General features: G+C 34.3%; 1 protein-coding gene across 1 annotated transcript; it reads left to right on the top strand.

Moving 5' to 3' along the window:
• The first annotated feature begins 10,867 nt into the window (after positions 1-10,867).
• Positions 10,868-13,538, top strand: LOC137813435 (protein BOBBER 1-like). Its single transcript, XM_068615681.1, has 6 exons — positions 10,868-11,369; positions 12,239-12,411; positions 12,554-12,602; positions 12,931-13,097; positions 13,185-13,268; positions 13,355-13,538. The coding sequence occupies exons 1-6, from the start codon at positions 10,982-10,984 to the stop codon at positions 13,391-13,393; spliced, it is 900 nt and encodes a 299-aa protein (XP_068471782.1). The 5' UTR covers positions 10,868-10,981; the 3' UTR covers positions 13,394-13,538.
• The last annotated feature ends 2,827 nt before the right edge of the window (positions 13,539-16,365 follow it).

Below are 16,365 nucleotides of genomic sequence, written 5' to 3'. Positions count from 1 at the left end.
ATGGATTCATCACTTCATTCAAGCAAATTTCTATAGTGTTCAAGGAGCAGTACTCAGCCAACACAGTAAAACCCCCTTGGATGTCCAACCTCTTTGATATGAAGCAACAGGAAGGCGAGCCTCTCAAGGACTACCTCGATCATTTTTTAGCGATATTGTTGCGCATTCAAAAATCCTACGGAAGAGATAGTGATAGATGCATTTGTGAAGGGTATCAGTGTAAATCCCTTTAGTGACACTTTACTTCAGAACATAGCAAAATTAATGTCAAAGATCCAAAAATGAGCCTTAACCCACATTGAGGTCGAGGAGGAAATTCGGAGGATAAAAACATATGAGTAGCGAAAGCAAGGAAACTATAAAGACAACGGACGAGATCATTGACTAAGAAATATCGATACCTCATCCGGTAGGTGATCCGAACAAAGATATATTCCATATATGGCCAAAAAAGACAATGTGAGGAATGTTTAGTCAGGGTATCATTCCCCTTATCTGAAGTTCAACATATCTCACAAATCGCTATTGACAAAATATGTCGTCGTCAATAAATTGCAATTTTCAAGAAAAACTAATCGCATATTGGGCAATCGTTGGAAGGCCTAGTGTGAATTCCATCAATCCTATGCTCATGATACCAAGTGATGTCTGACTTTGTCATATTAGCTCACAGACTTGGTGGAAATAGGCTTTTCGAAGAAATATCTACATGATCCCTAGGAAAAGGAACTAGTGGGAGAAGATGTGCCAAAGACCCAGGAGCATGAAACACCAATCTTAGGCGATTTCAACACTATAGCAGGAGGGTTTTTCGGTGGAGAGGCTTCGACATCCATCCAAAATTGGTATTCTGGAGAAGTCTTGCCTTTAGAAACCCGAGCACCCTAGCCTCCTTCGGTTCCCTCTCTATACTTTTCACCTGCTAATTTAGAAGATGTTTCTCCTAATGAGGATGACCATGTGGTCCTAACAGTAGTCACCATGGGACGCAACGTACATTGGGTGTTGATCGTCCAGGGAAGCTCGATTGATGTAATGTTCTGGGATACTTAGTAAGGCCTTCAAATTCCTTCAGACCGCTTAAACCCTTTGGTGGTTGCCTTGACTTATTGGGTTCACTGAAGATTAGGTGGAGGTCTGAGGCTACATAGAGCTGTGTACAACATTTTTGGATGGGGAAGTAGCGAGTATTATATCAAATATATAATAGTCAATGCTCATTCGTTCTACAATTTGCTTGTAAGGCGGCCATCATATAATAAGTTGGGTGCGATAGTTTCAACAATGCACTTGAAGTTGAAATTACCATCACCCGATGGTAAGGTAATGCCCATGAAGCTAGATCAAAAGGTGGCTCATAAATGCTATGAGAATAGCCTAAGGAATTGGTGAGGGACTTATGCCATAACGAGTAGCATGGGAATGTTAGATATTGAGACTGATTATCAGCGACCCATGAGCGAAACGCGTCCCGAGCCAGTTGGAGAGATACGAGAAGTGGAGGTAGAAGGTAAGAAGTTTAAAATTGGCGTGTCGTTGCATAAGGATTTGGAGGTATTGTTGAAGGAAACTTTATCACACAACATTGATCCTTTTGCATGGTCAGTCGTAGATATGCCTGACATTGATCCTGATTTCTTGTATCATCATTTGACCATCGATGTCAGGATGAAGCTAGTGGTGTAGGACGCCAAAAGTTTAATGAAGAGAAATGCTTGGCCATAAAGGAGAAGGCTCACAAACTGGTGGAAGCAAGTGACATCAGAGAAATCCAAGTGGATGGCTAATATGGTGATGGTGAAGAACTCGAATGAAAAGTGGAGGATGTGTGTGGATTTCATGGATCTAAATAATGTTTATCCCTAAAGATTCGTATTCATTGCTCAATCAGTTCTCTAGTTGACAATTCATCGGGATGTGATCTACTCAACTTCATGGATGCTTTCTCGGGATATAACCAGATCTAAATGCATTCACACAGATGAAGATAAAATTGCATTCATGGCCGAGACTGCTAATTATTGTTACAAGTTCATGACCTTTTGTTTGAAGAATGCAAGGGTGGCTTATCAACAATTGATGTACAAGATTCTGCAACCCATGCTCAGATGGAATGTACAAGCATACATGGATTACATGGTAGTGACTTCGGAGCAGTCGAAAACTCATATTACCGGCCTAGAAGAATTGTTCAGAACAATCAGAAAGCATCAGTTGAAGCTCAACCTAGAGAAATGTGCCTTTGGTATTCGAGTTGGAAAATTTTTAGGATTTTTGCTCATAGAAAAAGGGATAGAAGCAAATCTTAACAAGTGTGCTGCCATTGTCAACATGAGAAGTCCCATTAATGTAAAAGAGGTACACCGATTAACTAGTAAAATGGCCGCACTATCACGATTCCTTTTTGCTAGTGGGCAGAAGGGGTATCCATATTTTCAGTGCGTCAAGAAGAATGGTTGGGTTGTTTAGTCTTTCGAATGTGAGGAAGCCTTTGTAAGACTCAAAAAATATTTGGCGAATCCATCAGTCCTCAATAAGCCATTATCGGGTGCTCCCATCCGATTATACTTCTCGGTGACTTATCGATTCATAAGCTCGATCATTGTTCAAGATGAAGGGAAGACCTGGAAGCCCATATACTTTGTTAACAAAGTATTACAAGGATTCGAATCAAGATATCAAGCTATTTGCTATTGTCTTCACGTTTAGACAATTGCAGCATTACTTCTAGTGTTTTACTGTGATCATCATCACTGATCTTCCTATCAAGCAACTTTTTCAAAAACCAAATATAGATGGTCGGATGGTCAAGTAGGCCATCAAATTATCAGAAGTTGATATTTATTATGAGCCAAGAGGCCCGATCAAAGGACATATATATGTTGATTTTATGTATGAACTAACTCCAAAGGAAGATAATAATATGGGCTGGATATTACTGACCCACGTTAAAGGAAGATAACATGATGTACGCCAAGAAGTGTGAGCAATGTGAAAAGCATGCAGATTGGCATCATGCACCATCCGAAGAGTCGCACTCCAACTAGCCCGTGACCTTTTCATACCTGGGGGAGCTAATAGAAATTTAGGGTTACAGAATGGAATCAATTATGAATAGTAACAATGAAAACCTGGATAGAGGGAGGCACCACAAACAAAGTTTGATAAGCCTAAGGATGATCACCACAAGAATTGGCGAATTCTTGATAAGATCGCAAGATGCAGAAAAAAACCCCAGTAGAGAAATATTCTCTCTTAAATTGCCAAAATATTCATTCTCATTCTGAATTCCAAAAGTGTATAAATACAAATTTAGTTATAGGTCTTGTCTCATTTGTAAGTAAGTAAAATGAAAATACAATTCCTATATTTCAAGAAATGATCATTTGTCCCAGTGGTTAAGTTGATACTTTCTAACTAGTTCTTGGTTCAAATCCTAACTCCAAGCAAAATAATAATATTATTTTATTCTAATTCTCCAAGCTTGTTGTGCATGTAATCAACTTAGTCTTTATAAATTGCGGGGCACTCAACAATTGGGCCTCCAAAAGATTAGCCACCTTGTGCTGCAATATCTCTTGGGCCTTTCTAAGCCTCCTTTTGTCATGGGTCCACCTAAGTCTGGAATGTCTTGGTCAAGTTCCTCCTCACCATGCCCTTGGGCTTGAATGTCCTCGTTATTCCCTCCCTCTTGAGAAAGACTTGTAGTTAATTCCAAAGCTTCATCATATGCAGTAAAAGGAGAAAAATCAGACACGTTAAAAGTTACTCATATTGTACTTACTTGGAAGATCAATCTTGTAGGCATTGCCATTAATCTTTTCTAACACTTGGAAAGGTCCATCCCCCCTGGGTTGGAGCTTGGATTTTCTTTGTTCAGGGAACCTTTCTTTCCTCATGTGTACCCAAACACAATCTACAGGCTCAAAGATTACTTTCTTTCTTCCTTTCTTAGCTTGTTTAGAATAACTTCAACTTGTTTTTCAATTTGTGGTTTAACCTATTCATGTAGCTTTCTCACATAGGTAACCTTAGCCTGTGCATATTTATGATTTAAAACAAAAATGTTAGGCATAGGTAACAATTCTAATGGAGTTAAAGGGTTTAGTCCATACACAATTTCAAATGGAGAACAATTTGGTATTCTATGAACAACCCTATTATAAGCAAACTCAATATGAGGTAAACATAATTCCCAAGCTTTCAATTTTTTTTTTCAAAATAGTTCTAAGTAAGGTATCCAAATTTCTATTCACTACCTCTATTTGTCCATATGTTTGTGGATGACAAGTAGTCGAAAACAAAAGCTTGGTACCTAACTTACCCCATAATGTCCTCCAAAAGTGACTTAGGAATTTTGTATCCCTATCACTCACAATACTTCTTGGTAGTCCATGAAGTCTTACTACCTCCCTAAAAAACAAGTTAGCTACATGGCAAACATCATCAATTTCTTTTACAAGGAGTAAAATGAGCCATTTTGGAAAATCTGTCAATAACCACAAATATAAAATCTTTCTCTCCTTGAGTTTGTGGCAAACCCAATACAAATTCCATTGAAATATCAATCCAAGGACCATCAGGAATAGGCAAAGGAGTGTACAAACGATGAGGTTTGACTTTTGATTTGGCCTTTTAACAAGTAATGCAATTTTTACATAACTTTTGCACGTTTTATGTGAGGACAATAAAAATGTTCATGCAAAGTGTCAAAGGTCTTTTGAACCCCAAAGTGTCCCATTAGCCCTTCATCATGTGCTTTTCTTACTAAAGTATCTCTAATGGAACATTTAGGAACACACAATCTTTTCTCATTAAACAAATGACCATTGTCCCTAAAATATCCATTGGTGCTAAACTTTGTGCAAGCATTAAGATTTCAACAAATTCATAATCGTGTGGATACATTTCCTTTAAAAATTCAAGACCAAACTATTTTGTTTCAAGAGTAACAATCAACACATGTCTTCTAGACAAAGCATCAACCACAATATTTCCTTTTCCTTTTTTTTATGATTTATGGCATATGGAAATTTTTCTAAAAATTCAACTCACTTGACATGTCTTTTATTTAATTTTCCTTAGCATTTTATGTACTTTAAAGACCCATGGTCACTAAGAATCACAAATTCTTTTGGTAAAAGATAGTGTTGCCATGTTTGTAATGCTCTCACTAAGGCATACAATTCCTTATCGTAAGTGGTATAGTTTAAGGAAACACCATTTAATTTCTCACTAAAATAAGCAATTGAATGACCTTCTTGCATCAAAACAACTCCTATACCCATATTAGATTCAATTTCTAAGGATTTTGCAAAGATTGGTAATGCAAGAATGAAGGCATTAGTCAATTCATGCTTAAGGACAATAAAGACTTTTTCTTGTTTTTCTTCCCATTTAAACCCAACATGCTTTTTAACAATCTCATTTAGGGGTGCTTCCAAGGTGCTAAAATTCCTTACAAATCTCCTGTAGAAACTAGCTACGCCATGAAAGCTCCTCCCCTCACTCAATTTTCTATGATTTTCTTGTTGTGCCTGCTCCATGATCCAACCTCTCATGGAGTCCATCACTTTGTTGTTTCATTAGTCTCTCCAAATGTTGTGTTAAGGCTTGCATTTGTATTTGTGAAAGTCCACTATTTGAAGTTTCCCCTGCCATGCTCAAGTAAACAGATTAAAAATAACAATAAGTTTAGGCCTCACACCACTTCCTCACGTGTTTACACTCAACACCCGTGTTTCACACAATAAGGATTTTTTTTAATGATGAAACTTCCTTTTACCACTCGTTCTCTAACTTAAGGTTCTTACAAGAATCAAGTAAATCAATAATCAAGAATCACTTTCAATGGTAGCAATCACAAGCTTAAAATAAAATTTTGATATTTTTACATTGATGAAAGAAAAATAGTGAAGAAAAATTTCACTACCAACATACAAACACGACAATTAAAATATATATAGAGAAAAAATATGTAGACAAGACACTTGAAACTTAGGACTTTTAACAAACAGGAAGTATGCACGGGATAATTGCTATTTTTTTCTCTATTTTCCTTTTTTTTCTATTTTCCTTTTTTTTATCTATTTTCCTCTTTCTTTTTTGTTTTCCCATTCTTCTTCTTTTTTTCTTTTTTTTTTTAAAAAAAACTAAACACTACGTGAACAGTAGCGTGAACAGTGATGAAGAAAGAAAAAAAAACAGGATACACAATTGTAGGGGTGGCAAAGCGGGTCAGCCCGCCCCGCACTTGGCCCGCCCCGCAAAGTTATTGCGGGTTAGAATTCCCGCCCCGCCCCGCATAAGAGCTGACCTGTGGGTTTGCGGGCCAGCCCGCGTTTTTTTTAAAAAATTAAATATTATTTTTTTTACATTTTGTTCTTAAAAAATTGTCAAATTAAACCTATATATTTGTTACTATCAAATCCAAGTTTTTTTTTTCTTCCTTTTCAAACATAGTCAAACATAAAAAAATTAAACATTAAGATAAATATCAAATATCACTATTCTTCCACTTCCAAAACATTAAACATACCTAATTCCAAAACATAAACATAAACATTAATTAAAAAACATTAAACATAAACATTATTGACATTCTTCCATTTCAATAACATTGGATGTCGCCTTAAAAGAACTTTCATCCATTTTTTCATAATTATAATCTTCCCCGTCATCTGCATACATTAAAACAATGACATTTTTTTTTCTTGCGGGTTAGCGGGCCAGCCTGCCCCGTCCCGCTACTGGCCCGCGCGGGCCGCGGGCTAATGCGGGTTAGCGGGTTGAAAAGGTTAGCCCGCCCCGCGTTTTTTACCTGCGGGCCGCGGGCCAACCCGCATGGCCCGCCCCACTTTGCCATCCCTACACAATTGTATTATCACTCAAACCTTTGCTCTGATTACCAAATGATATGATTCCAAATAGAGTTAACACTGCAAATAGGAATTTAGGGTTAAGGAATGGAATCAATTATGAATAGTAAAAAGGAAAACCTGGGTACAGGGAGGCACCACAAACAAAGTTTGATAAGCCTAAGGATGATCACCACAAGAATTGGTGGATTCTTGATAAGATCACATGATGTAGGGAAAAACCCTAGTAGAGAAATATTCTCTCTTAAATTGCCAAAATATTCATTCTTATTCTAAATTCCAAAAGTGTATAATACAAATTTAGTTATAGGTCTTGTCTCGTTTGTAAGTAAATAAAATGAAAATACAATTCCTATATTCCAAGAAAGGATCATTTGTCCCAGTGGTTAAGTTGATACTTTCTTACTGGTTTAGGGTTCAAATCCTAAGGCCTTTCTAAGCCTTTCTCTTGTCATGGGTCCACCTAAGTCTAAAATGTATTGATAAAGTTCCTCCTCACCATGCCATTGGGCCTGGATGTCCTCATCAACATCGCATAGTGATACATGAAACACTAAAAGTCCCGAGGGTGATGATATGGGAAATATCTAGAGAAGACCACGAAATTTTTTTTGCAGATAACAACAACGGATACCTGGATGGCTCCATACAATCGCTACATGGCAGATGGATTGCTTCACTCAGATATAATGCAAGCAAAGATTGTGTTGGAATTGTAGGCCTTAAACAAGAGGGGGGTGAATTGTTTATAAAACATTTTTGCAAACTTTGAAGGTATAGAGAAAGCCAATGAAGAATCAAAGAGAAAGGAATCAAGTTAGCCAAGAAACAAATATGTTTTATTATGTTTCCAGAAATTCAACCGGTTGTTTATGCGATTCAACCAGTTGTTTTTATCAACCGTTAATAAAAACAAGACAAAATAGATTTAAATGAGATTAAGGATAGAAAGAATCACATAGCAGATTTATACTGGTTCACTCTTATACCAAGAGTTACATCTAGTCCCTAGAAACCACTGGGTATTCTACTAAGCAATCAACAACCTAGATTACAAACCACACACCAAAGAGGTGATCTTGAACCCTTCAAGAACACACACCTCCTTTGGAAAACAACACACTACAGATCACAGAACACCCTCTGGATCTGCACACAACACGTTTACAAAATTACAGTATTCAAGAGAGAAAAAGGATTGATCACACTTGATATAGATTTAATTCAAAAGTTACAAAGCAGTCATATTCCAGTCTTAGACAAATCAATCCAAAGCTTGAAGTAAATCTTAGAAAAAACTAATTTGAAAGATTTTAATCTGATATCTAACTACCAAGAGCGTAAAACTAATTGTTTAAACTCCAAAAGGCTGTTAAAAACATTTAATGAATGAGCCAAATCAATTTTGAATCAATTAAAACAAATTTACCAAACTTAACAAATTTTTGTTAAGGATATAAGAAAAAAATCGGTTGAAATGTCGAAGCAATCGATTGAATTGGTTTGACAACAAAGTCAACCAATTTCAAGCTTTGTCAAAACCTGTTTCAAAAGCATTAAGTGTAAAACAACCAATTGAAACGATAAAACAACTGGTTGTTTTTCCACTTCTTTGTAAAACACTCTTTTTCAAAAGGATTTGATTTAAACCAACTTTGGATCCTAACTAAGAGTGGATTTACAAATTCAAACTACCCAGAACCCACACACACAAGCAGCAACAAGGCCTTCAAGCAACCCACACAAATTTGGAGACATCAAAGCTCTTGTTCAACAGATTGTTAAAAATAATGGAGGTATGGTATACTTTGCTTGATGGTCATCTCTTTCGGCATGGTTATACCTATCCCCTAATCACCTGTGTGAGTGGCAACCAAATCGAGCGGATATTATCCGAACTGCATGAAGGGATATGTGGCAGCCATATCGATGGACGATCTCTTTCTTTGAAAATAATACAGGCTGAATATTACTAGCCTATGATAAAGGGAGATAATATGATGTATGCCAAGAAGTGTGAGAAATGTCAAAATCATGCAGATTGGCACCACGCACCAGCCGAAGAGTCACACTCCAACTAGCCTGTGGCATTTTCATACCTGGGGGATAGACATCTTGGGTCCTTTGGTTGATGGTCATCTCTTTCAGCATGGTTATACCCATCCCCTTATCACCTGTGTGAGTGGCAACCAAATCGAGCGGATATTATCTATACTGCATGAAGGGATATGTGGCAGTCATATCGATGGACGAGCTCTTTCTTTGAAAATAATACGGGCTGGATATTACTGGCCCAGGATAAAGGAAGATAACATGATGTATGTCAAGAAGTGTGAGCAATGTCAAAATCATGCAGATTGTCATCATGCACCAGCAGAAGAGTCGCACTCCAACTAGCCCGTGGCCTTTTCATACCTGGGGGATAGACATCTTGGTTCCTTTTCGTTTGGCCGTCTGCTGATTAAAATATCTTATCGTAATGGTCGAATTTTTCACTAAGTGGATTGAAGGAGAGCCTATGGCGATGATAACAACTCAGAAGGTCCAAAACTTTGTGTGGAAGAATGTGGTGTGTCGTTTTTGCATCCCTAAACATATGGTATCAGATAATGGACTAAGTTTTGGCATCCACTTTTCTTTCTTTAAGTAATTGCTTTGTCCATCTTCATAATTTCTCTTCTCACTTACTTATTACAATGGAATGACAAAAATAACCTTTTAAAACCCTTACATTTGTTCTAAAACATCAATTCAGAATATATTAAACAACTTCTAGAATACATGTCTATAAACATTTAAAAAAAGTATTCTCTAGAATGAATTTTCCTAATGCAGTGCAAAATATATAATCTAAAATTGATTTTTAATTATACTTAACTATTCATTTCAAAACACCCTTTATGACATATATGACTGCAACATAAAGTTTTGAAAGATGACTATATACCGCCCTCTTTTCTCCAATTCGACACCAATCACCTATGTTGGAGTTGATTTTCAGGTGACCTTCTCTTTTACTCTTATTTTCTCTACATTTTCTTTATCTCTTTTCTAATTTCCCCAATCATTATATAACTAGATACAAATTTCATATTATGAGTTGATTTTGTAAGGTTGGATTAAGTTTAAAGTCTAGTTTTTAATAAATCAATCATAAACAAGCAAAATAGTAATGAAAAGAGAGAGTAAAATCCACAATTTCTTCATGTTCCTTCTTCATAGTAGCACTAGAAGTTGGAGTCTCTCTTTGTTATTGTCATGACAAGAGAAACAACCTCACCTAGTGACAATGGTGTGGTGCAAGATCTAGCCAAATAAAACTTTTTAGATTTTTTTTAAAAAAATTTCAAGGCAAAAATTTTAAATATCCTTAAATGAAGTATAACCTCACATTTTTAAGTAACTTCTGCACTTACATGCCTCTCTTTTATCACTTCCATTATTCTCTAGTCACAACGTTTAAGAGAACAATTCTATCATTTGAGCGTGTGTGAGAGTTTGTGAGAAGATTCGTTGTGCTCGACCTTCCCCTATGCAAAAATATTTTTTTTTTGAGTTTTATACTTCAATTTTGTATCTTAATAGTTTTTTTCTGGGTTTTATGACTTTTAAAAAATTAAAAAAAAATTAAACGAACGAAAACACATCCACCACTAGTAAGAACAGAACAAAACTTACCTCAACCAACAACGTTCATCACCACTACCAACCATCTTAAAAATGAAAATCAATGCATCATATCCTTCACCATATTTAGAAAAATATTGTTAGAAATAAAAATAAAAATAAAAAAGTGCAGAGTGAGGGTAGGGAGGTGCAGAGATAGTTTGCCACTTCTAAAACAAAATATTTTAAATTGTTTCAGAAACATTATTCGAATATTATTTTTATAACGGTGAGTTTCGTAATAAATAAAGCAAAATAATTAAAGATTAATTTTAAATTAATAATATAATTCAAGAATTCTAGTTATAAAAAGATGTATATGTTTAAGTGTATCATCTTGAAGAGGCGTTTAAACCGTTTCCTATAACAAAGCCCTAGTGTCTCTTTCTTCTGTACTGTCCCGTCATAATTCTCTAGTACACTCTTCTCACACAGTCATGGCGATCATCTCCGATTATCAAGAAGAGGAGGAGCAGAGCAACGCAAGTAACTCTGAACCCTCTGCCTCGTCAAAATCCGAAACTCATTCGTTTACCGCCAATTTTGACACCTCCAACCCTCGAGATTTTCTGCGCAAAGTATTTGATTTCATTGCCCAAACAAGCGATTTCTTCCAAAACGACACCGCCGTGGAAGAGGTTGTGTCTGTGGCGCACGCCGCCAAAGTCAAGGCAGCAGCGGAAACGGCCGAGAAGAAAAAGAAGGAAGTGGAAGCTGCTAAGAAGGAGGCAGCAGCGGCGGAGAAGAAAAATAAGGAAGTAGAAGCCTCCAAGGAGGATGCGGCAGCGGTGGAGAAAAAGAAGGGCCAAGAAAGCGGTTCAATAGGTAAAAGATTAACGCAATTTCAACTTTAATGCTCTGTTAGAAATACATGTGTAATAGGTAAGAGATTAACGCAATTTCTACTTTAATGCTCTGTTAGAAATACACGTGGAATAGGTAAAGAGATTAACACTATTTCAAGTTCAATGTTCTGTTAGAAATACATGTGGAGAAGTTTGTATATGCATTTTCTTGAAATAAATGGTTACACAAGATTATTCCTTTACAGTCCATTCATTATTAGAAACAAGATTTTATAGTTTTTTTTTTGTTTTTGTTTTTCTTGCATCTTCTTGTTCAATCTTGAATTACCCATCACAAAAACCACTTGTTCATGGTTTTGCTGTAAACCATTTATTATAAAATTAAATAACACCTTGGTCGATCTTGAATTAGCCTTCACAAACATCACTTATTCATGGTTTCGCTGTAAACCATTTATTATAAAATTAATTAACACATTGTGGGTTATACAGGTAAATAATTATTAAATCAATTTTATTAATTCAAATTCTTACTCTGTTAAAAACATTTCAATTACACTCACAACTGAACTGCATGTTTGAAAGTATACTCCAGATTTTGGTTAACATTGGATGTGTAAAGGGAACGTTTCTAAATGCCAGTCAACATCCCCTTCTTTGTTTCTTTTATGGCACCTTGAAATGATGTGTTATGGTGTGCATTAAGTTATTTATTGTTGTACTGAGGAATCATATATACCAGTGTTCTAGATTAGTGATTTCCTTGCTAGCACACAGCTGACAACTAAAATTATTTTATATATTGTATATTTATTGATTCTTTATTAACTCTTTATTTGAAGTTACATTTTATTTTAATTTTATTGATTGTTTTCAATGGCTGAACAGTACCAAACAACGGTAATGGTCTGGATCTAGACATGTACTCCTGGACGCAAACTCTTGAGGAGGTCAATGTGAGTGTTCCTGTGCCTACTGGAACGAAATCTAGGTTTGTCATATGCGATGTAAAGAAGAACCATCTAAAAGTTGGACTCAAAGGCCAACCACCAATTATTGATGTAAGTTTATGTTAAACTTATTGTCAGGGGATGCGTGCTACATTCATTAAGATTAGTTATTGTTTCAACCTAGATTTGTTATCTTTAGTTTGTGTGTAGTTTTTGTAACGTTTTTGCAGATTATGTTTTTAAATATTTTCAGGGCGAGCTATATGAATCCGTAAAGCCAGATGACTGTTATTGGAGCATAGGTAAAGGATTACTAAATTGTCTCTAGTAAAAATGCTTTTAAGTGATGATAATTATTATCATCTTTCTGGAGTTTTATATTTTTAAGTCCAATGTTAGAATTCACTTTACATAATCTTTTAGGGCTATGCACGAGCTAGTATTCCAGGTAAAGTAGTTGTGTGTGGTTGAAGTTTATTATTGGAGTAAGAACTAACAGTGTCACTGATTATTTACGAACCAATTTGCAGGGATCAGATTTCATTTTTTTGTTAATTAATTGAGTGAGAATGAATGATCTCTTGCTGTTTCACTCAATTGTTTCACTTCATGTACAAATCTATTTTGCAGAGGATCAGAATACAATTTCTATTCTTTTGACCAAGCATAATCAAATGGACTGGTGGAAATGTGTTGTAAAGGGTGATCCTGAAATTGATACCCAAAAAGTGGAGCCCGAGAACAGCAAACTTGCTGACCTCGATCCTGAAACTCGACAAACTGTAGAAAAAATGATGGTAACGGATTTATTACATGCATTTGAATGACATTGTTTTGGATTTTAGACGTTTTTCTAGTTGGCTTAGTTCTCTTTTATTATATAGTTTGATCAGAGACAGAAGTCTATGGGCCTCCCTAGTAGTGATGAGCTCGAGAAGCAGGAAATCTTGAAGAAATTTATGAGCGAGGTGAACTCCTGATTTTCATATTTTTCTTTCCATCACATGCTCTTCATTGATGAGAGATCTGACATTCAACTGTCATGTGTTTGCAGCATCCAGAGATGGACTTCTCAAGGGCAAAAATATCATAAAATGGTGCTATGATATCGCTGTGCTTCTATTTTTTTGGTCTGATCTCGGATACAGGGTTGTAATTTTGTTGTTGTAATAGTGGTACCAGTGTTTGCTGTTTCATATTTGAACACCATGAACTTTATGATCAAATGTTTTCTTTTATTTGGGCTTCTGAATTGTTTTCAGAGTTCTTGACTTTGTTATGATTAGTTTGGTAGGAAGAAACTGAAAATGAGTATAATGGGTTTTTTGTTAGTAAAGGAAGGAGTAGAAAGATTTTAAAAGTTCTGTGGGGTCTACACTTTATAATGAAGAAAAACATGGAAGTCTAAAGTAAAAAATAAGTTGATTATGTTTATAATTATATAAATATGTAGTTTTTATAAAAATTAAAAATAGTTGGATTATGTGTTTAGGGTTCAGGGAATGTATTATTTATATCTATTATTAAAGCAAATTTATTTATTTCCTAGCATATTAGGTGGAGTCACAAAAATCATCTTGACGCTATTTAATGAAGAAAAATATGGAAGTCTGATGTAAAAAAAATACAATATAGTCAATTACATAATGTTATTGTATGTTTTTATGTTTTTATTTTTTTTATTTTATTGTATGGTTAGTTACTATGGTTACAAGGGAATATAGAGAAATTTAATAATATTATTTAAAATATTAGTTAAGAATAAAGTGATATTTAGTTCTAGTATTTGAAATATAAGATAACTAACCTTTATAAAATACATTTATTATTGTAAATAAGGAGATTTAACTTGAATGTTTTGGTTGGAAGTAATTTAAATTTGAACTAGAAAATGGTGTTTATTGTTAGGTAACTTTTTTTTTTCCTGAGTTATGAATAATCAAATTGTCAATTAACAAAACTAGAAGAATTTGTTCTTTTACTTCTACTTCGACACTTTATTCAGAAAATTCAACTAGGAAAAGATTAGAAAATTTGATAAACCCTAAACCTTCTAATTCTTACTCCGATGATTTCACTTTCAAGGATTTTAACGTATCCAGAAAGAGAAATATGTATTTAAGTTTAACGTTTAAAAAATAAACTATGTTTTGAAAAAAAATATTAATGTATAGAATTATTTTGTTTATATTAAATAAAAATATATATTTTAATTAAATTATTTGTTTGAAAATTCATGATCTTAAATTTTTATTTCTTATTACTTTAATTATCTTAAATAATATTCTTTTAACGTTAAACTAATCACACTCCAATATAAAAACTAAAAAATAATATTACAAAATGTCAAGATGTAAAATTCAAAAATATAAAATGAGATCATATTTATATAAACTAAAAATAAATTTAATTTTATTTTGATTACATTTTATTATTCTTTTTTATTTTACGACATCTATCATTCTACCGTTTTACTTTGAAAAGAAAAAAAAACATTAACTAGTATCAATTTTACCAACTAAATTGAAAAAATAGCCTACATTATTTTATTGAATAATATTAAATATTAATTGTATATATTTTTTTATTTAAGTCCTTCCCGTACAATATTAATTAAATATGAATTTTAATTCCATACGTTATATTTTATAAATCAACATCTTGACCATAGATTATTTTGATTTATTGTGTTTAATTTGAACAAAGTCTTTTCTACAATAATTTTATGTATTACTAATAACTTTTCAGGTTATCAAAATACTACAAATAATAATTTTTGATCTCGACTCGACTCGACTGGATTATTAAATTTGATGTTTGTGATCAGCCTCAATCCAAATTTGGTAGAATTGTTAAAATTGTTGACTAAGATCAACCTCAATCCCAATTCGACTAGATTAATAAAATTGATGAGTATGATCAGTCTCAATCCAAGTTCGACTAGATTGTTAAAGTTGTTGACTATGATCAGCCTCAAGCCATACTTGTCTGGATTGATAAAATTACCAATTATGATCAGCCTCAATCCAACTTGGTTGGATTGTTAATATTGTTGACTATGATAAGTCTCAACTGGATTGATAAAATTGTTGACTATGATCAACCTTGACCCTAACTCGACTGGATTGTTAAAATAGTTAACTATGATCAGTCTTGACCCAAACTTGGTTTGATTGTTAAAATTGATGATTATGATCAGCCTCGACCGTAGCTCGACCGAATTGTTAAAATTGCTAACTATGACCAATCTCAATCCCAACTCGTCTGGATTGTTAAAATTGTTGATTATGATTATCCTTGACCCTAACCCGATTGGATTGTTAACATTGACAGCTATGATTAGTCTTAACTAGATTGTTAAAATTGTTGATTCTGATAAACTTCGACCCTAACTCAATTGGATTATTAAAATGCTAACTAGAACAAGTTGTTGGCTCAACCGAAACATTGAAAAATCGACCTTGTCGGCGATATCTATAAAATTGACCTTATCAGGTGAGATCTACCGAAAATTGATCTTATCAAGCGGTATCTACAAAAATCAACCTTATCAGGTGATCAACTTTATCAGGTGGTATTTATAAAGACTGACCTTATCAGGCAGTTCCAATTTAGCTCTACTATATTTACTTAAAGTCTAACCCCATGTAACACTAGTAAGTTCATTTTTCTTAACTTAGACAATTGTCGAACCTTAGTTTGTATGGTAATTTGATATATGGACAATCGATAAAGCGTTGAGAGAAAACTAACCTAGACATAAATCGATTAAGCAACTTATGTCATATTGGGCGATTTAATATTTTCATGCACAACCATAAACCAATTAAGAACAACTTATATCATAATTTATTTCCAAGTTTTTCGCTAGATAAACCTCTTCACCTACTTGGCTTGAAGTTGGGGGCGATGTGTACCAGTAGTTAGTCTGATCTCCTATTAAGAGGGAATGTAACTTACCTAAAGTCAGTTATAAGATCTATTAATCATTAACATGTAAATTCAATGAAACTAACCAAAATCTTAGTTATGAATAAAATGATATATACTTGTGGTACTTGAAAA

This window comes from Phaseolus vulgaris, chromosome 1 (assembly GCF_000499845.2).
Source record: "Phaseolus vulgaris cultivar G19833 chromosome 1, P. vulgaris v2.0, whole genome shotgun sequence".
Taxonomy (NCBI): Eukaryota; Viridiplantae; Streptophyta; class Magnoliopsida; order Fabales; family Fabaceae; genus Phaseolus; species Phaseolus vulgaris.
The sequence above is the reverse complement of the archived record's forward strand: the minus strand, read 5'-3'. Positions and strand labels throughout refer to the sequence as shown.

Excerpts from the sequence above, each read along its gene's own strand:
- LOC137813435 (XM_068615681.1), top strand. The coding sequence starts at position 10,982 with ATGGCGATCATCTCCGATTATCAAGAAGAGGAGGAGCAGAGCAACGCA. Across the intron at positions 13,098-13,184 it reads AAACTGTAGAAAAAATGATG|TTTGATCAGAGACAGAAGTC; the intron begins GTAACGGATTTA and ends TTTATTATATAG. Across the intron at positions 13,269-13,354 it reads TGAAGAAATTTATGAGCGAG|CATCCAGAGATGGACTTCTC; the intron begins GTGAACTCCTGA and ends ATGTGTTTGCAG.